General features: G+C 41.1%; 1 protein-coding gene across 6 annotated transcripts in view; it reads right to left on the bottom strand.

Annotated features, from left to right (window-relative positions):
• Positions 1-23,780, bottom strand: part of GTF2I (general transcription factor IIi) — a 72,893-nt gene that overhangs the window by 18,906 nt on the left and 30,207 nt on the right. For 4 of the 6 annotated variants that reach the window (XM_077188562.1, XM_077188557.1, XM_077188559.1 and 1 more), the window contains exons 12-28: positions 23,342-23,404; positions 22,525-22,656; positions 21,465-21,527; positions 20,461-20,565; positions 15,867-15,929; positions 15,411-15,524; positions 13,767-13,829; positions 12,527-12,631; positions 12,147-12,209; positions 10,341-10,523; positions 9,962-10,024; positions 9,239-9,340; positions 7,561-7,623; positions 6,195-6,299; positions 5,335-5,400; positions 3,204-3,387; positions 826-878 (exon numbers count right to left, since the gene is read on the bottom strand). In XM_077188562.1, the coding sequence (XP_077044677.1) occupies positions 826-878; positions 3,204-3,387; positions 5,335-5,400; positions 6,195-6,299; positions 7,561-7,623; positions 9,239-9,340; positions 9,962-10,024; positions 10,341-10,523; positions 12,147-12,209; positions 12,527-12,631; positions 13,767-13,829; positions 15,411-15,524; positions 15,867-15,929; positions 20,461-20,565; positions 21,465-21,527; positions 22,525-22,656; positions 23,342-23,404 (1,590 nt within the window). The remainder of the gene's footprint in view (positions 1-825; positions 879-3,203; positions 3,388-5,334; positions 5,401-6,194; positions 6,300-7,560; positions 7,624-9,238; positions 9,341-9,961; positions 10,025-10,340; positions 10,524-12,146; positions 12,210-12,526; positions 12,632-13,766; positions 13,830-15,410; positions 15,525-15,866; positions 15,930-20,460; positions 20,566-21,464; positions 21,528-22,524; positions 22,657-23,341; positions 23,405-23,780) is intronic. The other 2 variants (XM_054646931.2, XM_077188560.1) reach the window with 2 other exon arrangements.

Here is a 23,780-nt window from a genome sequence, read left to right as displayed (position 1 = left end):
ACTATACTCATCCCATCCCTTTCCTGCTGGGGACAGAAGCTATCAGGGCTATGGACAGAGCAGGAATTGGACATGGAGCCACAGGGAGCTGAGAGAGCAGGGGCTGGTGCTCCACAGCTCTGTCTCCTGAGATGCCAGTGGACACAGGGAGCAGCAGAGGAGATAATAATTCCTGGGAAAGAGAGAATGCAAACAGGAAGAAAACTGCAGGAAAGGAGGCTCAGACAGCTCCTGTCTCCTGTGTTCTCTGAGATGCTGTTGACAGCTCCCAGGGGTGCTCTCTTCTCTTACTAGAGAGGATGCAGAGGTCACACATGTCTCTATAAAGTGGTAACTGGTGATGACAAGCCAGTCCAGAACCCTGTGCCATAGAAATTGGTTACCACCAGTTTTCTTAGCTACAGGGGGTTAATGAGTTGAGCAATGTACTTGCTTTGCCTCCATGTTTTAGTATTAAAAATTACTAAAGCAGCACAAAAAAGGCTAATTTAAAGAGCCACATAACAGTCCAGTTAAGGCTAAGGCTCAGTTACTAGCCTACCTACTATTTTTGCAGTCAAATTTTGTGCTTGAAAGTACAGTAGGTTATTAACACTCAATACACTAAGTCAACTTCAGGAAGGAAAAGTTTAATTCCTGCACACACATTAAATAGACATCCTTATGGTATGCTTAATTTAGATCCTTAAAACCTGCTTAATTTAGATCCTTAATGTCCACTTCAGTACAGTCTTTGAAATACTTTTTGTAACAGAAGACTATGAGTATATAGGACAAATAGGAATATCACATGTGCTTGTACAACTCACACATTTGAAAACCTACCTGTTGAAGCTGTATTGACCACTGGAGGATCTGTTGAATTCAGAAGTTCAGGCCTGAAAGATTTAAGGTGCATGTTTCAACAGTGACAGACACTTTCAGAAACCAGCTTCCAGCTACAGCCTCAAGTTACTACTTACTGAAGGATCAAACCCAAAATCCTCCCAGGGGACATCATGATCCCCAGCACTAAATTCCAACTAATGCTGAAGTATCCTGAGAGCTGGCTGGAACCCTATTGACAAAGCATTTTTCATGCCCAATACCCATATGTGATGACTATGGGCATCTGCCCATTTCATGGTGACATACAGGTTGCATTAAACTTACCTCTGAGCTGTGAGATACACTTCATCAGAAACAAAGATAGAAATTTAAAATTTAATCTAAAATTTAATCTAAAAGAGTAAACTTCAAAGCAGTGACTTCTGTTTCCAAAATATATCTAATTTTATCCACAGTTGAACAAACTAAAAAATTAAACATTTTGATGTTTCTCACAGAGCCAAACTAGATTTTTAGTTGCTCTTGTTACACATTTCAAGATCAATGAACACCAAAAATTAATTTCTTTTAACAACTAAGACATATTTGACAAAAGTGGGTGCCAGCATTGCATAAATAATTAGATCTATGTATGATATCTGATTTTAAATGAGACACAAGGTAGATCTACACTTCCTCCTTTTCTAGTTACCTGCAAGCATTAGGATCATAGAAACTGAGCCTGTTCCTCTCCAATGTAAGCAAATAGCACCTGTGGAAAAGGCAGCATGCACAGAGTCAGAGGCTGCCACTACTCCCAGTTCTGAGCCTGAGCATTGCAATCAGCAGATTCCTGTTCATTTCAAAAACTCTTGCATTAGGCCCTACACCACTGAACACAGGAAAACATCAGCTGTTACTCACTGCAGCTGCCTTCAAACTTCAGTCAATCTCCATCTGAGCTGTCCTTCATGTACATTACCTGATCTACCTCCAGGCACACCAAGGACACCTAAACCACAGGAACCAGTAGCCATGTGTTGGCCTCAAGCTTGCCCTGGGAAACAGCCCTAGATACCTTGATACAATATTCCAGCAAATTTTTTTTAAAAAAGCATAAGCTGAAATTAGGCCAGGATCTTCAAATAGGATAGATCTTCAAATAGGATCAAATATTCCAAAGTCAATGGCTTTCAACATGTATTGAAGCTGCAGAAATCTGAACAGTACAAAGAGATCTGCCCCTGACAAAAGTCCATAATATTGAAGAGATGTCTCCACCACCACTCTCAGTGATCCACTGGCCTGTGTGAGAGAGTGTGTCTGAAATATCCCTCATCTGCCTCATGATCATCACTGGGGACCACTGAAAATCTCTGGCTTTGTAGGAGGAAGTTACACACTCCAAAGGCCCAGAGACCTGAGCACAGTGCTGAACTATTGCTCAGAGGTGTTGTTTGCTCTATGCTACACTGAGCCCAATGAGAAGAAGAAGGGGGCACCGTGCCCTTTTTGCAACAACAGCCTTGGAAGCTGCCCCACCTCTCAGCCTGGCTGGACTTCTCCTGAGTTCCGGTGGTGCCCTGCAGAAGACCCTCACCTGTTTTACAACCACTGTCATAGACACACTGAGATGTAAGGAGCCTCTCCATCAAGGACTGAGACATGGAACCCCCATGTGAAAAGGCCCCTCTCCTCCTTCCAAGGACTGGGACTGAAACCCCCAACCTGGGGGAGGTGTGTGGGGGAGGCAAGCTGACCAAAGCGAGATGTTTGCCTGCAGGTTGTGACCACTGGACCAAGAGGACAATGGCTCTGGTTTACTGCTGAGAACATGGACTACCTGTTACATCTATTCCTTATTGTATCTGTTTCCCCCTCCCCAGCAATTTCCAATAGAGTTATCATAATAAAAACCTCTGAGTTAGCAAGAGACTTCGAGATCTCCCCGACATAACAGGCGGATCCTCGGCTGGACTGGACCAAAGGACTTCATCTCTACATTTGGTAGCTCTATCCCCCTCTTTCTCTCTCTCTTTTCTCTCTCTTTCTCCATCTTTTTCTCTCCCTTAATCCCTCTATCACATTTTGCTGTGGTCATTCAATAAAGGTGCATTTGTTTTGTTTATTACTGCAAACCCCCTGTGCCATGTCGGTTCTTTTTGCACCCTGAGATCAAATCCACGAACCATCATGAAACCCATCCGTGAGGAGGGATTGTGACAGCCTGATAAGCTGAATATATTGAAATGGACATCAACTAAAAACCACTCCTTAGTACCATAAATTAATATACCAGTAGAAACCAGTTTGGAATTCCGTGAAGAAAAATGAAGCAAAGTGGCAGAGGCAGAAAACACTGAGTAATGTAGAGCCAAAAATGAACAGCTCCTCACTTTTTGATGACGAAGCGGATGCGGTCCTTGACCAGCAGGATCCTCTCCAGCCGGGGGATGCCGTACGTGGCCGGGCGCCTGAAGGGAATCCCATCTGGCAGCCCTTCCACAATCAAATCCTCTGGATGGGACTGGAAGGTTGCGTATGGGACACGTACTGGGCCCTCTACTTTCATAGCTTCAGCTTTAATGAAAAAGGAGAATAAAAATATTAGACTAGAATCCCATCTGGCAGCCCTTCCACAATCAAATCCTCTGGATGGGACTGGAAAGTTGCGTATGGGACACGTACTGGGCCCTCTACTTTCATAGCTTCAGCTTTAATGAAAAAGGAAAAATAAAAATATTAGACTAGAATCCCATTTGGCAGCCCTTCCACAATCAAATCCTCTGGATGGGACTGGAAGGTTGCGTATGGGACACGGACTGGGCCCTCTACTTTTCTAGCTTCAGCTTTAATGAAAAAGGAGAATAAAAATATTAGACTAGCTTGTGGCTCTACTCAATTACCTGTTTGATATCACTCTGATGAACATGATAATTAGCATGCAGGCAATAAGCCCTCAGCACATTTAAACATTCAAGCATTCATGTTGTGAGGGACTTTGTTTAATAGCAAAATCACTTTGATTCAGAGTAAACAAGCTGCAGCCCTGCATATATATGCAGCTCATCCTCTTTTCCCTTTATGTAAACATTTAATAACAGTGACCACACCTGTTAAGAGTGAAGATTCTCACTGTTTTAGTTTTGCTTCATAGAGCATTTTGAAAGATGAAGTTATTGCCATTATTTTGGTTTTGCTTCATAGAGCATTTTGAAAAATGAAGTTATCTAAACTTAATGATAAACCAAGCATGTTTCAGTTCATGTTCAGTTTCTAGCTCTGTTATAATTTGTTACTGCTATTGGCTTACAAGTCATTAATGCCTTGGAGTAGGGGCACACATCTCATCTTTTCAATAAATTCCTGAAGTTTCTGTGTATTTTAGAAATCCAAAGAACCACTAACAAAATAAAAAATACACTTCTAACACTGCTGAAAAAAGCACAGCCCTCCTAATGAAATCTTTGGAACAAATGAAAAGCAAGTAACTAGCAACTTGAGAAGGCAAGGGGGGATTTCCCATTATTGCCATCATTTAGCAATTTTGTATTTAGTGATTATTTACTCTTATTTTTTGCCCGTTGCTGTTTTGCTTGTAATTAGACGGTTACTTTTTCACTACACCTACTAGTAAGTGTAGTATTGCTAGAAAGTGATTAGTTAATACCATCATGGGAAGCAACTCATTCCATAGTGTCTACCTCTTAAATTGTCTTAAACCAACTTAATTTTCTTCAACCAACTTTGCTGCATGCAAACATCAAAGTCAAAATTAAAGCAATTCACTAAGAATGATGCTCCTTTCTACAGCAATTAAAATACAGTGAATCAGATTCTGAACTGCATTGCCTTGGTGCAGGTTGCTTTCAGTGGGTGTTTAATTGTCAGGTGATGGTCACACCCCAAACATGTAGTAAATCCAAATCACAAGGGCTATTCTGAAAGCACTTCCACTTTTCGTGGCAGAGGCACACCAGCATTTATTTTTAAATCTTTACTGATGCTGTTGTAGTTTGTGATATGTGGAAACAAAACATATCTAAGTGCAGCATTTGGAGACAAATTCCAAAGTCTAACACATCTGCTGTGTTAGACTTCTTTCCAAGAGCCATTAGGATATATAATTTTTGCTTCACTGTAAAACAATCATAATCAAAAATGAACAATCAATGAGTGGCAGTGCCACTCTAAAGACTCAGTGTAATTGCAGAGAAAAGCACAGCTCTCTCAAATGTGGGTGCCCAAGATATTTCAGCATGCAGGTGCTCCAGGAGACTGAGCACAACTGAAAAATAAAATCAAGCTTCCCACTTTGGTGCCAAACACAGATATCCCATTTTGAAATTACTCTGTTCACCAAAAAAAGCTACTTTTCTCAATTTTATGTCTACAGTATTTAGCCCTTTGGTGCTGCCAGTGCTGGTGTGCTCCTAAGCAAGAACAAGATGCATGCCAAAGAGCAGTGTGTCACTTGCTGTGACAAAGGACTACAGGCAGTGGCTTGGAAAGGTGTGGAGCACATACCATATTTTTTCTCAAACAGCACTTCAACTTCCTTTCTCAAGTCTGTGATTCGTGTATTCCATTTGTCTGCAAAGAAAAGAGGAGGACATGTCAGACTACAAACAAAACTGAGAATCTTGAAAAATCTGTGTTACCACTAAATGAAATATGAAGTGTGTACTTCTACTTGCAAACAGGTGCCTCCTGAGTACAGTACAGACTATCCTTAAAATGCATGGATACATTAAAAAAAGAGAAAAGTACAGAATAAAATGTTAAAGATTACTTCCAAAAGATGTATATTAAATGAAGTTAAAAAAAACACAACAAAAACCAGGTTAAAGTAACTTCCAATAATGATTTCACTCTTTGGTGGCTCAGTCATCAGCTGTTGCTACCTCCAGGGATAAAGGCATTTTATAGGTGCTGTTGATAGTTACCTAGATTTGAGTGCTCAAAAGCTTGATAAAGTTTACAGAAAGTACATGGAGTGGTTATGGTGGAAATCTCTACAACTACATGGATCAGGAGGCATCTGCCCTTCTCTACTTTAATCCAGTATTTCTCCAAGTCCTGGTGTTGCAAAATACCCCCAGAAATCCCATTTCTGAAAAAAAATACAGCTGCAAAAAAAAAAAAAAAAAAAAAAAGTTTATCCACATCTAAACCTGTGTGTCCTATCACGTTGTCACATAAAACAAACAGAAAACAACAGAGGCAGCCAGTGATGGTGATTATGCTGCTGCAGTACATCTAAACAGAGACCAGGGCTATAAATGAAGGCTTGAACTAACATGTCTCACTCCTGCACTACAAAATCACCCAAAACCTTTTGATAAAACACAGCAGAGAAACAAAATCATCTTGAATTTTCATCTTACCAAAATTGAACCTTATTCCTCTGCTTCTCCCACTGCTGCCCGAGTCGCTGGCTGACTTGGGGCTCCTCTGTCTCCTCTCACTGGGTACGTAGTCATCATCATTATCTTCAACAGACAAAAACAAAATCACTACTTTTTGTCCAGGGAACTTGTGTGCAGCACTGGAGCTGCTTTGAATTTCAGAACTCTAACAGAATTAAGAAATTGTGCTTATCAGGGCAGCAAATTTTCAACAAATTACTTAAGTGAGTAACTTCAGAAAGCTCCCGTTCCTACCTGTGAAGGAACAATTTGTTCCTTCAAAAGGGCCTGTGCAAAGCACAAGAGAGAAAAAAACCAAAACTGCTTCTGTACTTGCTAAGCAAAACAACATTGTCTTCTGAAACATGACTGGGCATCACATGATCATAACATGACCATACAACAGCAAAAAGAATCACAGAATAAATTGTGCAGACAGGGACTACCTGTGTTAACTAACTGGAAATAATACCATTCCACTAGTAGATCTCAAAAGAAAGCAACTTTTGTTTTTTATTATTATAGTTATTGACTCTTCTCATAGAAACTTTTCTGTCAAGGTAATGGTGGAGTTATTTCCATGCTGCATTGTAAAACACAGAAAGTAATGCCAGAAGTGTCCACTTTCTCACAAATGCCCTGCCTACTTTCTAAGTTGCTGATTGGCTGCTCCTAATCTAATTCCCCAAGCAAGCACTGCAAAAGCCAATCTCAGCAGTGTTTTAAAGCAGTGCCAGGACACTCATGCACAAGTACAAGAAACACAGATCACCTCCTACCAACATCCTAGCAGGGGAACTGCAGGGACACTGCTTGGCAGCTTTAGAGCCACTTGGATGACAAAGGGAGCTGCTCCCTGCAAAGGTTTGGATCTCACAGTTACCAATATCAGACAGACACCTTGAGGCTCCACTTACACCACCTACAACACTGCCTTTCTGCTCTGGTACCATTCTTCCCTGAAGCATTTGTTAACTCCAAATGTTACATCTAACTATAGTGTATTTATAAAGCAATGTGCTCTCCAGAATGAAGAAATGTTATAACATCTTCTCTGTTCAATAAATATTTTTCATTACCAACATCAGAAAATTACTCCAAAGGTACAAATTGCTGGCAGGCATCATTTCAAAATGAGCTCACCAAGTCCAATCTGCTTCAGTATATTGTGGTTTTTGAAAACTTCTCCACCAGGTTTGTTTACCAAGCAGTGCACAATCCAAGCTACACTCAACACCAGCACACACTTCCTCTTCATTTAGTGCCAAGTAATGCAGGCATTGGAAAACACATTTTGGATAGAAAAATGCCCAAGCAAATTAAATCAGTGACCTGGGGAACTGACCTTCACTAGTGAGGTCAGCCTCAGAAACGTCACTTCCTCCTGATGAATCATGCTGGGAGGAATCTGCAAGGGAAAAACAGGACAGATGAATGATTGACATGGCCAAGATTTTTAACCAAACACTCCATGCCTTTGCATTTAAACCAACATTGTCAAAGAAGCCCCTTGCACTCACAGCAAGTAACAAAAAAAGAAGCAAAGATATATTTACCATGAGCCTTGAGGAATTCCAGACAAAGGCAAGGACTCAAAAGTATGTAACTGATAACCAGCTGACTGCTTAAAAAAGCTGGGTTTTTACAGTGAAGTGGCTCACCTTTGCTCCTGCCTGGGGAACCAGCATCACCACAGACCCTCATCTCACACTATTCACAAAACCACGTGCAACTTTCTGTACTTCTCTTACAGAAACTTGTAAAAACCAACAGATCTCAGAAAAAGGGGTGTTACAAATCTTAGTCTGACTCAAAGGGCCACACTCAGCATCTCTAGCTATAAAATTCTAGTCAAAACCAAGGCACAGTCAGAGTCCAGGTCGTTTCCTATCACACTTCCCCTTCCTCACACTCCCTCCTCACAGTCAGGTATAAAGCACATGGCATTATGCTGAGGAAAACAAATCACCCAGATTTCTCTTCTCCAATGAGTTCAGTTAATACTGCAGCCAGCACAGGCAATGAACTTCATTTTCCTTTATCAGAAGAAATGCTGCTGAATTTCATGTAATGGTAACCCCTAACTATGGTGATACCTACCTTCCAAACAAAACTAATGCCATTTCAAGAAGGAGCACTGCTGCTAGCAAAACCTGCCTTGAGAAGCACACAGCTCATGCTGGAGAGCCACGTGCTCAGAGCAAAGCCAGCAGGACAATGATGTACTGTTCACACCCTGCCAAACCATTAAAACTTGGGGTGATGAGACCTTACAAATGCCTTTCATGACTTAAAATATTTATGACTACCATCACAATTTGCTTATAGCAAGCCCCAGAATGGTGTGATTTGGGAGATTAAAAGCAAAACAAAAATCAGAAAACCTGATCTGATGGATATATAAAAGAGAATGATTGGAGAAGATGTACAATTTCAATTAGGTGACATCATTGCAAATATTTCTATGAAAAAATATCCAATGATGGTAATTTATAAGCACAAAAACCACATCTGAAATGCCATAAGTTTATTTCCACATCTTTTCCTTCACTGATATCAGAACTCTGGTGGCTGCCTTCAAAATTATAAGGAAAAACCATACTCCAGACTGTACAGAACCTTATAAAAGCAGATAGATTAATGTGCCCCTAAACTAAAAGAAAGCAAACCAAAGGATAAAGGAGAGGTACACAAAAAAATCTGAGGTGAAGCATCTTTAAACGGACTAAACTGAATCACATGGATGCATTTCTGTGCAGAACCCAACAGAAGGGATCAGGAAAGAATACAAAAAAAGATCCCAATCTTCTGTGCATCTAATTTCATCATCAAGTCAAATAACAAAAATACCAACAGAGGCAGCCTATGATGGTGATTATACTGCTGCAATTCATCTACACAGAGCCCAGGGCTCTTAAATGAAGGCTTGCACTAATATGTCTGACTCCTGCAGCACATAACTACAGAAAACCTTTTCATCAAACAAAGCAGGGTGATGAAATACTCTTGAATTTTCATGTTACCAGAATTGAACTCTTCATTTCTTCTCTGAGTATTGGACTCTTCATTGACCGACCTGGTGCTCCTCCGTCTCCTCTCACGGTACACGTAGGTATGGTCAGAATCTAAGAGAAATCAAACAGAAACCACTGGGGTTTTGTGCAGGGAGCTTGTGTGCAGCACTAGAACTGCTTTGAATTTCACAACTTTAACAGTAGTAAGGAATTCTGTTTATGAGAGCACCAAATTTTACAACACATTACTTACAGGAGCAACTTCAGAAAGCTCCTGTTCTTACCTGGAAAGGAACAAATTGTTCCTTCAAAAAGGCCTGTGCAAAGCACAAGAGAGCAAAAAACAAAGCTGCCCACGTACTTCCCAAGGAAAACAACCTTGTCTTCTGAAACATGACAAATGTTTCATAAAACTACAGTGTGGTTATAAATCAATGTGCTCTCCAGAATGAAGGAATGTTATAACATCTTCTCAGTTCAATGGGTATTTTTCATTAACAACACTAGAAAATTATGCAAAAGATAGAAATTGCTGTCAGGAATCATTTCAAAACCAGTCCAGCACTCCAATATACTTCTCCACCAATTTGATTTACCAAGCAGTGCACAACTGAAATTACGTCAACACCACCACACAATTCTAATTCTCTTCCTTCAGTGCCATGTAGTGCAAAACACATTCTGGATAGAAAAATGCCCAACCAGCTGAAATTCAGGACCCATGGTACTGACCTTCAAGGGTGACCTCAACCTCGGGATTCTCACTTGTTTCTGACATGTCATGGTGGGAGATCTCTGAAAGAAAAAACAGGACTGTTGAATGATGGGCATGGACAGGATTTTCAACCAAACACTCCATGCCTCTGCATCTAAACCAACAGTGTCAAAGAAGCCCCTTGCACTCACAGCATGCAACAAAAATAGAAGCAAAGATATTTTACCATGAGCCTTTGAGCAATTCCAGACAAAGGCAAGGAGGGGAATATTACACTTGCTAAACTGCACATGCTACACTGCAGGGTTGCTGCTATGCCTGAAGGAAATTCCATCATCCTGGCTTTTTTTGGGTTAATACAATCATAAATATTTTCATCTAGAATTTTTATCTTACCAGAACTGAACTCTTCAGATTTTCTCTCAGCATCGGAAGATTCATTTGCCAAATTATTGCTCTTAAGTCTCTTGTCAGGTGGCAGATTGTCTTCATCATCATCTTTAAGAAACAATAAAAAACCCCCTGTTTTTTTGTCCACGGAATTCGCATGCAGAACGGGAACTGCCTTGAATTTCGAAACTAAAACAGAAATAAGGAATTGTGTTTATCAGGGCACCAAATTTTACAAGACATTATGTACATGAGCAACTTCAGGAAGCTCCTGTTCCTATCTGTGAAGGAACAACTTGTTCCTCCAAAAGCACATGTGTGTGCAAAGAACAAGGGAGCAAAAAACAAAGCTGCCCATGTACTTCCCAAGGAAAACAACCTTGTCTTCTAAATATGACTGGGCATTGCATGATCATAAAACAGCCATGCAACAGCAAAAGGAATCACAGAATCAATTGTGCAGATCAGGACTGCCTTTGTTATCTAATTGGAAATAATATCATTCCACCAGATAATCTCAAAAGAAAGCACCTATGTTTTTTCTTGAAGAGCTCAAATGTTCTAAAACCAGATTTTAAACCAGTTTAAAAATAATGGGTGCCAGTCAAACTCATCAAACAGGTCAACTCTGCCATAAACCCATACAAGTGGACAGACAGGAGAACAGCAGACCTAGCAACGTGTCAGAGAGCTGCTACTCAGCCTGGCACTTTCCAATCCATCCCTATCCTCCCTAAGCTAATGAGCTTTTTAAGCTGCCCAATTACCAATACCTCCAACCTCAGAGAGAACAAATGGGTAGAGCAGACAAAGAAAACTAATTACACATGCAGAAAAATATGCACCCACCTCACCAAGGGTATGGTTTACTTAGCAAGTATAATATCACATAATGATATATCTTGAACCTATACAGTTCTGTTATACTCTGTCACAAAAAACCTTTTCAGAGCACTTTTACTCTTGTGCTAAAGGCCTTTACATATAAGCAGAACTGAATGACTCTTCCCATAGAAACTTTTCTGTCAAGGTAATGGTGGAGTTATTTCCATGCTGCATTGTAAAACACAGAAAGTAATGCCAGAAGTGTCCACTTTCTCACAAATGCCCTGCCTACTTTCTAAGTTGCTGATTGGCTGCTCCTAATCTAATTCCCCAAGCAAGCACTGCAAAAGCCAATCTCAGCAGTGTTTTAAAGCAGTGCCAGGACACTCATGCACAAGTACAAGAAACACAGATCACCTCTACCAACATCCTAGCAGGGGAACTGCAGGGACACTGCTTGGCAGCTTTAGAGCCACTTGGATGACAAAGGGAGCTGCTCCCTGCAAAGGTTTGGATCTCACAGTTACCAATATCAGACAGACACCTTGAGGCTCTGCTTACACCACCTGCAACACTGCCTTTCTGCTCTGGTACCATTCTTCCCTGAAGCTGTTTTTAACTATAAATATTACATCTAACCACAGTGTGGTTATAAATCAATGTGTTCCCTAGAATGATGGAATGTTATAACATCTTCTCCATTTAATGAATATTTTTCATTACCAGCACCTGATGAAGTCACAATATTTACAAATTGCTATCAGGAATCATTTCATAACCAGCTCACCAAGTCCAATCTGCTTCAGTATATTGTGATTTTCTAAAATTTGCCTAGCACATTCATTTATCAAGTATTGCACAATGGAAATCACACTCAACAACAGAACACAATTCTCTTCATTCAGTGACAAGTAATGCAGCTTTGGAAAAGAGAATTTAGATAGAAATATGCCCAAAAATCTGAAATCAATGACCTGCAGAACTGACCTTCAACAGTGACCTCAACCTCAGGATTCTCAGTTGTTTCTGACGAGTCAGGCTGGGAGGACTCTGAAAGGGAAAAACAGGACTGGTGAATGATGGACATGGACAAGATTTTCAACCAAACACTCCATGCCTTTACATCTAAACCAACAGTGTCAAAGAAACCTCTTGTACTCACAGCATGCAACAAAAATAGAAGCAAAGATATTTTACCATGAGTTAGTCTATGATCATGATTATACTGCTGCAATTCACCTACACAGAGACCAGGGCTCTTAAATGAAGGCTTGCAGTAAAATGTCTCACTCCTGCAGCACAAAATTACCCAAAACCTTTTCATAAAACACAGCAGGAAACAAAATCATCTTGATGTTTTATCTTACCACAATTGAAGTCTTCTTCTTTTCTTCTCTCAACACTGGCATCTTCACTAGACGAATTGCTGCACCTCTGTCTCTTGTCAGGTGGTGGGTAGTCATCCTCATCATCTTTAAGAAACAATGAAATAAAACCCTGGTTTTTTGTCCAAGAAACTCGAGTGCAGCACTGGAACTGCCATGAATTTCTAAACTAAACCAGAATTAAGGAACTGTGCTTACCAGGGCACCAAATTTTGCAACAAATTACTTAACTGTGTAAATTCAGGAATCTCCTGTTCCTACCTGTGAAGGAACAACTTGTTCCTTCAAAAAGGCCTGTGCAAAGCACAAGAGAGCAAAAAAAAGCTACTTCTAAGGAAAGCTACCTTCCTAAGGAGGTAGCTACTTTCCTAAGGAAAACAACATTGTCTTCTAAAACATGACTGAGCATGATCAAAGCATGGCATGATCATAAAACAGCCATGCAAGAGCAAAAGGAATCACAGAATATATTGTGCAGATAGGGACTACCTGTGTTATATAACTGGAAGTAATATCATACCAGTAGTAGATCCCAAAAGACAGTGCCTATGTTTTGTCTGGAAGAGCTCAAATGTTCTAAACCCACTTTCAAACCAGTGTAAAACCAATGGGCACCAATGAAATTCATCAACCAGGTCAAATCTGCATTAAACTCACACAAGTGGACAGACTGGAGAACTGCAGGGACACTGCTTGGCAGCTTTAGAGCCACTTGGATGACAAAGGGAGCTGCTCCCTGCAAAGGTTTGGATCTCACAGTTACCAATATCAGACAGACACCTTGAGGCTCCACTTACACCACCTGCAACACTGCCTTTCTGCTCTGGTACCATTCTTCCCTGAAGCATTTCTTAACTACAAATGTTACATATAACCACAGTGTGTTTATAAATAAATGTTTAATCCAGAATGATGGAATGTTATAACATCTTCTCAGTTTAATGAATATTTGTCATTACCAACATCAGAAAATTACTCCAAAGATACAAATTGCTGTCAGGCATCATTTCAAAACCAGCCCACCAAGTCCAATATGCTTCAGTATATTGTGGTTTTCTAAAACTTCACCAATATTGTTTACCAAGCAGTGTACAATTGAAATTACACTCAACACCAGCACAAAATTCTCTTCATTCATTGCCAAGTAATGCAGGTTTTAGAAAAGAAGAATTTAGATAGAAATATGCCCAACCAACTGAAATCAATGAGCTGGGGAACTGACCATCAAAAGTGACTTCAACCTCAGGATCCTCACTTTTTTCTGACATGTCATGTTGGGAAGAATCTGAAAGAGAAAGACAGGACTGCTGAATGATGGGCATGGACAGGATTTTCAACCAAACACTCCATGCCTCTGCATCTAAACCAACAGTGTCAAAGAAGCCCCTGCACTCACAGCATGCAACAAAAATAGAAGCAAAGATATTTTACCATGAGCCTTTGAGCAATTCCAGACAAAGGCAAGGAGGGGAATATTACACTTGCTAAACTGCACATGCTACACTGCAGAGTTGCTGCTATGCCTGAAGGGAATTCCATCATGCTGGCTTTCTAGGGTTAATACAGTCATAAAAAGATTGCCCTTTCTTACTGAGGATTACTGAAAATACAAACAAAGGCTGCCTGTCCCCACAGATCAGGGAGTTTTTTACCAGCTCTACAGACTCATGGTTGTTGTGCTATCAAGAGTTCCATAAGAGGCTGCAAGGCCAACAATCAAACATGGGAAATGCATGATCACAATGCTTTAGTTGGGGCAGAGTGCCCCAACAACACAAGCAGGATTAGCCAATCAACACTCACTGTGAGAAAGAGCAATTTATACTTAACTGCACTACAGTTAAACAAAGGCAAGCTAATTGTATCAGAAACTCATTTTCCTTTATCAGAAGAAATGCTGCTGAATTTCATGTAATGGTAACCCCTAACTATGGTGATACCTACCTTCCAAACAAAACTAATGCCATTTCAAGAAGGAGCACTGCTGCTAGCAAAACCTGCCTTGAGAAGCACACAGCTCATGCTGGAGAGCCACGTGCTCAGAGCAAAGCCAGCAGGACAATGATGTACTCTTCACACCCTGCCAAACCACCAAACCACCAAAACCACCAAACCACCAAACCTTACAAATGCCTTTCATGACCTAAAATAATGATGACTACCATCAGAGTTTGCTTATAGCAAGCCCCAGAGTGATGTGATTTTGGCGATTTAAATTAAAACAAAAATCAGAAAACCCAATTTGTTGGAAATATGAAAAGAGTTGTTGGATAAGATTTACAATTTCAATTAGGCTTCATCTATTTCTGTGAAAAAATATTTCTGTGAAAAAAATATCCTAGGATGTTAACTTATCCTCACAAATACACTTCACATCTCAAATGCTCTAACTGTATTTCCACACTTGTTTCTGAGCCACCATCAGAACTCTGGTGGCTGCCTTCAAAAATATAAAGCAGAAAACATATTCCTGACTGCACAGAACCTTATAAAAGCAGACAGATTAATGTGCCCATAAGCCAAAGCAAACCACAGAATAAAGGAAGACCACAAAACATCCCAGGTGAAGCATCTTTAACCAGACTAAACTGAAGTGCATGGATGTGGTTCTGTGGAGAACCCAACATGAGGGATCAGGAAAGAACACAACCAGAAAATCCCAACTTCCTGTGCATCAAATTACATCATCATGACAAATTACAAAAACCAACAGAGGTAACCTATGATGATGATTATATGCTGCAATTCACCTACACAGAGCCCAGGGCTCTAAAATGAAGGCTTGCACTAATGTGTTGCACTCCTGCAGGACAAAATTACCCAAAACTTTTTTGTAAAACAAAGCAGGGAGAAAAAATCATCTTACTGCAGTTGAAATATTGTGCTTTTCTTCTCCTTCTATTGGCAGTTTCCTTAGCCGACCTGGTGTTCCTCCTCCTCTTTCTCCTGCTAGGGGGCAGGTACTCATCATCATCATCATCTAAAAAAGACAATTTTAAAAAAATGTGGGTTTTTTGTCCATGGAAATCAGGCGTAGCTCTGGAACTGCCTTGAATTTCAAAACTTAAACAGAAATAAGGAACTGTGGGCACCAAGTTTTGCAGTAAATTTCTTACCTGAGTAACTTTAGAAAGCTCCTGTTCTTACCTGTTTTCTAATACTTCACATCCAGGTTCGATTACGAAGCAGTGCACAATCCAAACTACCCTCAACACCAGCACACAATTCTCTTCATTCACTGCCAAGTAATGCAGGCTTTGGAAAACACATTTTGGATAGGAAAATGCCCAAAAAATTGCAATCAATGACCTGCAGAACTGACCTTGACTAGTGATTTCAGCCTCAGAATCCTCACTTGCTTCTGAGGAGTCATTCTGGGAGGAATCTGAAAGGGAAAAACAGGACAGTTGAATGATGGACAAGGACAGGATTTTCAACCAAACATTCCATGCCTCTGCATCTAAACCAACAGCGTCAAAGAAGCCCCTGCACTCACAGCATGCAACAAAAATAGAAGCAAAGATATTTTACCATGAGCCTTTGAGCAATTCCAGAGAAAGGCAAGGAGGTGAGGATTACACTTTTGCTAAACTGCACATGCTACACTGCAGAGCTGCTGCTAGGACTGAAGGGAATTCCATCATCCTGGCTTTCTAGGGTTAATACAGTCATAAATCACCTTCTGTTACCCAGGATTACTGACAATATAAACAAAGGCTGCCTGTCCCCACAGATTAGGGATTTTTTTACCAGCTCTACAGACTCATTGTTTCTGCACTATGATGATTTCCAGAAGAGGCTGCAAGGCCAACAATCAAACATGGGAGGGAAATTCATGATCACAATGCTTTAGTTGGGGCAGAGTGCCCCAACAACACAAGCAGGATTAGCCAATCAACACTCCCTGTGAGAAAGAGCAATTTATACTTAACTGCACTACAGTTAAACAAAGGCAAGCTAATTGTATCAGAAACTCTATCAAAATTAAGCAGCAGTGCATGAAGGAACATATTTTAGTTATTCCAGGAGAGTAAAGCTGCACTGGTGCATTTTGAGGAGTATCTCCTTTCAGATCTCTGTAAGCTGGGGTATGGTATCACTTTGGGAGCAGGTCTGAAGGAATCTTTGCTTCAAAGGTTTCTCTTCACACGATGTGTGGGGTGTAGAGTAGAAATTCAGCTCTATCTACTGGGACACCTCAACTGCAGTATACTTGAACCATGTCAAATATATCATCCAGTTCATGGAAATCAGTATCATGTTTTGGTCTAATTCCAAGGGATTGCTGGGTACATAACTAGCAAATGCAAAGTATTACAAAAAGGAAGAATTAGGAGTTGTTTTACTAGACACAAACATAAAATGGGTTGTATAAAAGCCTGTCACATCAACTGATCCCCTAGAACCCATTTGAGAGAGTTAAATACGATTAAAATAATTAAAAGTATGTAGCATTTTTAGAATTTTTGAGACTGGAAGATGATTCACCTAGCCTAGCACCAAATCCCTGACAAACACTCAGAGTTAAGGGAATTGTGCAAAAACCTCAAATCAAATTGCAGCAAAGTTCTGGAAGAAAACTCCCAGATGAGACATTTTTCTTAAGACACATTGAACCAATGGTGTTAAACACCTAATTAAGTTTTTTAAACAACATATCATCATCACTAGGTCTCCTCTGATCCTGGGTAAACACACACAGCTTCTACACAAGAGGCCTTCTTCACAGTTGAAAATGTTCTCATTCACCAGCGCTGGCTCCAGTTTCTCAAATGTGATTTTCTTCCCTTTCAAACAAGTTCTTCTGACACACATAACCCCAACTTTCTGACTGCTGAATTCCAATCACACCATGCTGCCCATTCATCCATTAGCTGGGTGTGGGCAGCCTGCCTGGTTGGGAGCAGAGATGGTCATGAGCTCTTCCTTCACCTTAAACCTCTTCTATACAGCATTTTTAACCACTGCCATGGAGCTCTGCCTGCTGCCATCTTGTCAGCCTGCTGCTTGCAGGAGAGATAATCCTGGCTGCTGCACTAAGATTCACCAGCTCCATGAAGGACCAGCATGGTCCCTGTGGGTGCCTGGGGAAGATGTCCCTTCCCATCTTTTCCCCTGGAGCCACTGCATGGAGGGGCTGCTTGAGCTGGAGCAGGGCTTCCTCCAGGCCTTTTCTTGCACAGTAGTGTGACATGGGGATAAAGCACTGCTTCCTTTAGCATGCACCAGCTGCCATTCCAGACACAGGCAAGGAGGTGAAGATCACACTTGCTGAACTGCACATGCTACACTGCAGAGTTGGTGTTCTGACTGAAGGAAATCCCATCGTTTTGGCTTTGTAGGGTTAATGCAGTGGCAAAGACTGATCACCTTGCATGGGTGCTGTCATGTTCCACTAGTACAGTGATGGTTTGTTAACTTAACTCAGACTGCAAAAAACAACACAGGCGATTTCAGTATTAATCAAAACAAATGCACCTTTTATTGAGTGCCCACAGCAAATGTGATAGAAGGATTAGAAAAGGAGATAAAGAATAGAGAGAGAGAGAAAGAGGGGAAAGTGTACAGCTACCAAGGTGGAGACGGGATACTCATGGTCCAGCCAATAGACCCGCCTTGTCACGTCAGGGAGAATCTCAAAGTCTTGGTTAACTCAGGGGTCTATTATAGTCCTCTGCTGAGGAGGGAACAGGTAAAAGACACTGGAGAATAATTCTATTGAAACCACTGAGGGGGAACAGGTACAATGAAGAATTATACAGAATAGGTGTATTGAAGGTGCCAAGGGAGAACAGGTCATGTTCTCAGCACTGAGTGAGAGCAGTTTTGTTCTTGGTCCAACGACCACAACTGCAGGCAACATGTAGCAAACATCTCGCTTCAGTCAGGCCAGCCCCCGCTGTGTTAGGATTATAGGGGGCTCAGTCTCAGTCCTTGGGAGGGGACTTCAATCTCTGTTCGTCACAGTGGTCGTGAAACAGATGAAGGATTTTCCATGGGGGACCACCAGAGTTACCCCAGAAAGTTCATTTGGCCAAGAGGTAATTCACGGGCTATTGTCATGAAGCAGGTGTAAGCACACATGGCGAGCTGCCCCTTGCCAGGCCCTGCTCGCAGCAGTGCCCTGTGGCGGCTCTGCAAACACAGCTGCCAACAATCCCTCGGCGAGCATCCACCTCAGCCAGGCCACACCTCCAGCCAGGCTCCTCAGGGTCACGGTCTCTGTCCTTGTGATGCAAATGAGGCAAATGAGGCAAACTTCAGGCGTCTCTTACAGGGGCCTGGGGGCGTTGACTCGTGTCCCCCCTCACGGGAGCCATTGCCCGCAGGGAGCCCCGCTCCTGGGGCACAGCGCCCCCTGCAGCCGCGGGCGGGCACTGCAGCCGCCACAGGTGCCAGGAGTGCCCTCTGCTGGCTGTGGGTGGAACCGCAGCGGGCATCGCTGCCCGGGCAGGAAAACGCCCTCAATGCGCTTTTTCTTTTGGCTTGTTGCTGATGTTGATGGGCTTGTTTCTTTCATCTTGTTATATAGATATCAATAGACAGATAGATAGAGATATATACATGTGTGAGAAATGCTACTCACTTCCAAAAATTAAGAAGGTTTATTAAACCTTATCAAAAACACAGCAGAAGAGTGAATAGAGAAAATATTATGGTGCCAGGAGTAAAGGATCTTTCCCATCATCTGCTCACCCACACAATAGAGGTTTCACCTTTTAACCCTTTAACCCCTCCCAAACTTCTGTCCATTGACTCCTCCTTCCCTGCCCAGTGCTGGAGATCACTGCCTGACACCTTGATTGGAGCTCAGGTGCTGCCACAGGAACGAGTGACCCTCCCAAATGTCCCAAACCCAAGCCAGCCCCGATAACAACACAAGGGAGGGTAAAACGTACCTATAAATCTATAAAACTGCTCCTAACATATATACAGGATATTTGCCTTTAATTGTGAGAGTCAATTGCATTACTCATCTATCATACACAGACTAGTAAAAAACTGTTATTCATTTTCCCATTCCTTTACAGGGAAGCCAGGTATTTCAAAGTCATTAAAACTTTGGAGGAAGGGAGTCATCTTTCCATTCCAGAGAGGGCCCCACATTCCTTGGAACACTACTGTGTTTTAAAGCAATGAAAGAAATGAAAAGTAAAACAAAACAAAAATCATAAAAGCCAACTAGGTGAAAATGAAAAGAGAATGCTTGGAGAAGATGTACAGTTTCAATTAGGCGCTATCTTTCCAAATATATCCGTGAAAAAATCTCCAGTGATGTTAATGTATCCTCATAAAAAACACTTCACATCTCAAATGTATTTGAGATGTATTTCCACATAGGTTCCTGTACTGCCATCAGAACTCTGGGAGCTGCCTTCAAAAATATAAAGTAAAAAACATACTCCAGACTGCAGAGAATCTAATAAAAGCAGACAGATTAATGTGCCCATAAGGCAAACCAAACCAAACCACAGAACAAAGGAGAGGTACAGGATCACAAAAAAATCCCAGGTAAAGCATCTTTAACCAGACTAAACTGAAGGGCATCTATGCATTTCTGTGAGAACCCAACAGAAGGGATCAGGAAAGAACATAACCAGACAATCCCAACTTTCTATCTGTCTATTTACATCATCATGTCAAATAATGAAAACCAACAGAGGTAGCCTAGGATGATGACATCTGACTGCTGCAAGACATCTACATAGATCCCATGCCTCTTAAATGAAATTCCAAAAGTGCTCGTCTATTTTAATTTTTTAGCTTCTGTAATTCTGTCAAAAAGGTTCTAAATAATCAGTTAATGTGACAGTAATCTTTGCAATATATAGATTTTTTTTTTCAGCAAAAAATCACCCAAACCCTTTTCATAAAACAAAGCAGGGAAATAAAACAATCTTTCATTTTCATCTTACCAGAATTGGAGTCTTCTCTATTTCTTCTCCCAGCACTGGCCCCTTCATTACCCGACTTGGTGCTCTTCTGTCTCTTGTCAGGTGGTAGGTAGTCATCATCATCTTCTATAAAAAAACAAAAAAAAAGGAAAATATTGTTTTTTACTTTTGTGCTAAAGGCCTTTACATATAAGCAGAACTGAATGACTCTTCTCATATAAACTTTTCTGTCAAGGTAATGGTGGAGTTATTTCCATGCTGCATTGTAAAACACAGAAAGTAATGCCAGAAGTGTCCACTTTCTCACAAATGCCCTGCCTACTTTCTAAGTTGCTGATTGGCTGCTCCTAATCTAATTCCCCAAGCAAGCACTGCAAAAGCCAATCTCAGCAGTGTTTTAAAGCAGTGCCAGGACACTCATGCACAAGTACAAGAAACACAGATCACCTCTACCAACATCCTAGCAGGGGAACTGCAGGGACACTGCTTGGCAGCTTTAGAGCCACTTGGATGACAAAGGGAGCTGCTCCCTGCAAAGGTTTGGATCTCACAGTTACCAATATCAGACAGACACCCTGAGGCTCTGCTTACACCACCTGCAACACTGCCTTTCTGCTCTGGTACCATTCTTCCCTGAAGCATTTGTTAACTCCAAATGTTACATCTAACTACAGTGTATTTATAAAGCAATGTGTTCTCCAGAATGAAGGAATGTTTTAACATCTTGTCTGCTCAATGAATATTTTTCATTACCAACACCTAAAAATTACTCCAAAGATACAAATTGCTGTCAGGAATCATTCAAAAGCAGCCCACCAAGTCCAATCTGCTTCAGTATATTGTGGTTTTTGAAAACTTCTCTACCAGGTTTGTTTACCAAGCAGTGCACAATCCAAACTACACTCAACACCAGCACACAATTCTCTTCATTCAGTGCCAAGTAATGCTTTGGAAAGCATTCTGGAAAACACATTCTGGATAGAAAAATACCCAACCAACTGAAATTCAGGACCCATGGTACTGACCTTCAATGGTGACCTCAACCTCAGGTTTCTCACTTATTTCTGACATGTCATGGTGGGAGGTCTCTGAAAGGGAAAACCAGGACAGTTGAATGATGGACATGGAAAAGATTTTCAACCAAACACTCCATGCCTTTGCATCTAAACCATCTTGGTAAAACCTTATGAAACAATGGCCTTGTTACCCTTGTAAAATCATGGCTGAGGCCTGTTACTTCAGCTAAGCAGAAAAAGACTATGGGCACATGACACAGCTGCACTGGAAGCAGAAAAACAAATTATATAACCATGATGTGCTCACATCAGGGTTTAGCGTGGTTGGTTGGATTGTATGGGATCTACTAAAATGGAATGTAACACATTATGGGCTACCTGCTTAAAAAGGGCCTGCTTTTTGCAATAAACAACTCTCCTTTGCACCTGCCTGGGGACTCTGCATCACTTGGCTTCATAACATTTATCCTCACAAAAAACATTCACATCTCACAGGCTATAACTGAATTTCCACATCTGTTCTTTCACTGCCATCAGAACTCTGGTGCCTGTCTTCAAATTTATAAAGACATTTCTGACTGCACAGAACCTAATAAAAGCAGACAGATTAATGTGCCCATAAGCCAACTCAAACCAAACCACAGAATAAGGGAGAGGTATAGGATCACAAAACATCTGAGGTGAAGCATCTTTAACCAGACTAAACTGAAGTGCATGGATGTGGTTCTGTGGAGAAGCCAACATGAGGGATCAGGAAAGAACACAACCAGAAAATCCCAACTCTCTGTGTGTCTATTTATGTCATCACATCAAATAACAAAAAACAACCAAGGTAGCCAACAGTGATGATTATACAGCTGCAATACATCTGCACAGAGCCCATGGCTACTAAATGAAATTCCAAAAATGTTTATTATTTAGCTTAATTCTGACAAAAAGGTTCTAATTGATCAGTTGATATGACAGTTATATTTGCCATAATACTGAACTTTTTGGCACCACAAAACCACCCAAAACTTTTTCAGAAAACACAGCAGGGAGACAAAATAATTTTTAATTTTCATCTTACCAAAACTGAATTCTTCAGCATTTCTTCTCCCAGTATTGGCAGCTTCAGGAGCTGAACTGGGGCTCCTCAAGCTCTCTTCAGGGGGCATGTACTCGTCATCATCATCATTATCATCACCAACATCAACATCATCTTTAAGAAAGAAAAAAAAAAAACCAAACTAGTTTTATGTCCAGAAAACTCGAGTGCAGCACTGGAACTGCCATTAATTTAAAACTCTAACAGAATGAAGGAACTGTACTTATCAGGGAACCAAATCTGGCAATAAATTACTTAACTGAGTAACTTCAGAAAGCTCCTGTTCCTACTGTGAAGGAACAACTTGTTCCTTCAAAAGCACATCTGTGTGCAAAACACAAGAGAGCAAAAAACAAAGCTGCTTCTGTACTTCCTAAGGAAAACAACATTGCCTTCTGAAACATGACTGGGCATTGCATGATTGTAAAAACCCCATTGAAAGAGCAAAAGGAATCACAGAATAAATTGTGCAGATAGGGAATACCTTTGTTATCTAACTGGAAGTAATATCATACCATATAGATTATACCATAGGTCTCAAAACACAGTACCAATGTTTTGTATTGAAGAGTTCAAATGTTGTGAACCCACTTTCAAAGCAGTGTAAAACCAACAGGAACCAATGAAATTCATCAAACAGGTCAAATCTGCCACCAGGCTCATTTACCAAGCAGTGCACAAAACAAACTACACTCAACACCAGCACACAATTCTCTTCATTCACTGCCAAGTAATGCAGGCTTTGGAAAACACATTTTGGATAGAAAAATGTCTGAAATCAATGATGTGGGGAACTGACCTTCATTACTGAACTCAGCCTCAGAATCCTCACTTGTGTCTGATGAGTCATTCTGGGAGGCCTCTGAAAGGGAAAAGCAGGACTGCTGAATGATGAACAAGGACAGGATTCTCAACCAAACACTCCATGCCTCTGCATCTGAACTACATTGTCAAGGAAGCCCCTGCACTCACAGCACGCAACAAAAATAGAAGCAAAGATATTTTACCATGAGCCTCTGAGCAATTCCAAAGGCAAGGAGGGGAATATTACACTTGCTAAACTGCACATGCTACACTGCAGAGCTGCTGCTAGGACTGAAGGGAATTCCATCATCCTGGCTTTCTAGGGTTAATACAGTCATAAATCACCTTCTGTTACCCAGGATTACTGAAAATACAAACAAAGGCTGCCTGACCCCACAGATTAGGGATTTTTTTACCAGCTCTACAGACTCATG

Source organism: Agelaius phoeniceus, chromosome 20, assembly GCF_051311805.1.
Source record: "Agelaius phoeniceus isolate bAgePho1 chromosome 20, bAgePho1.hap1, whole genome shotgun sequence".
Classification (NCBI taxonomy): domain Eukaryota; kingdom Metazoa; phylum Chordata; class Aves; order Passeriformes; family Icteridae; genus Agelaius; species Agelaius phoeniceus.
Note: the sequence above shows the minus strand (reverse complement) of the source record. Positions and strands in the feature narration are given on the sequence as shown.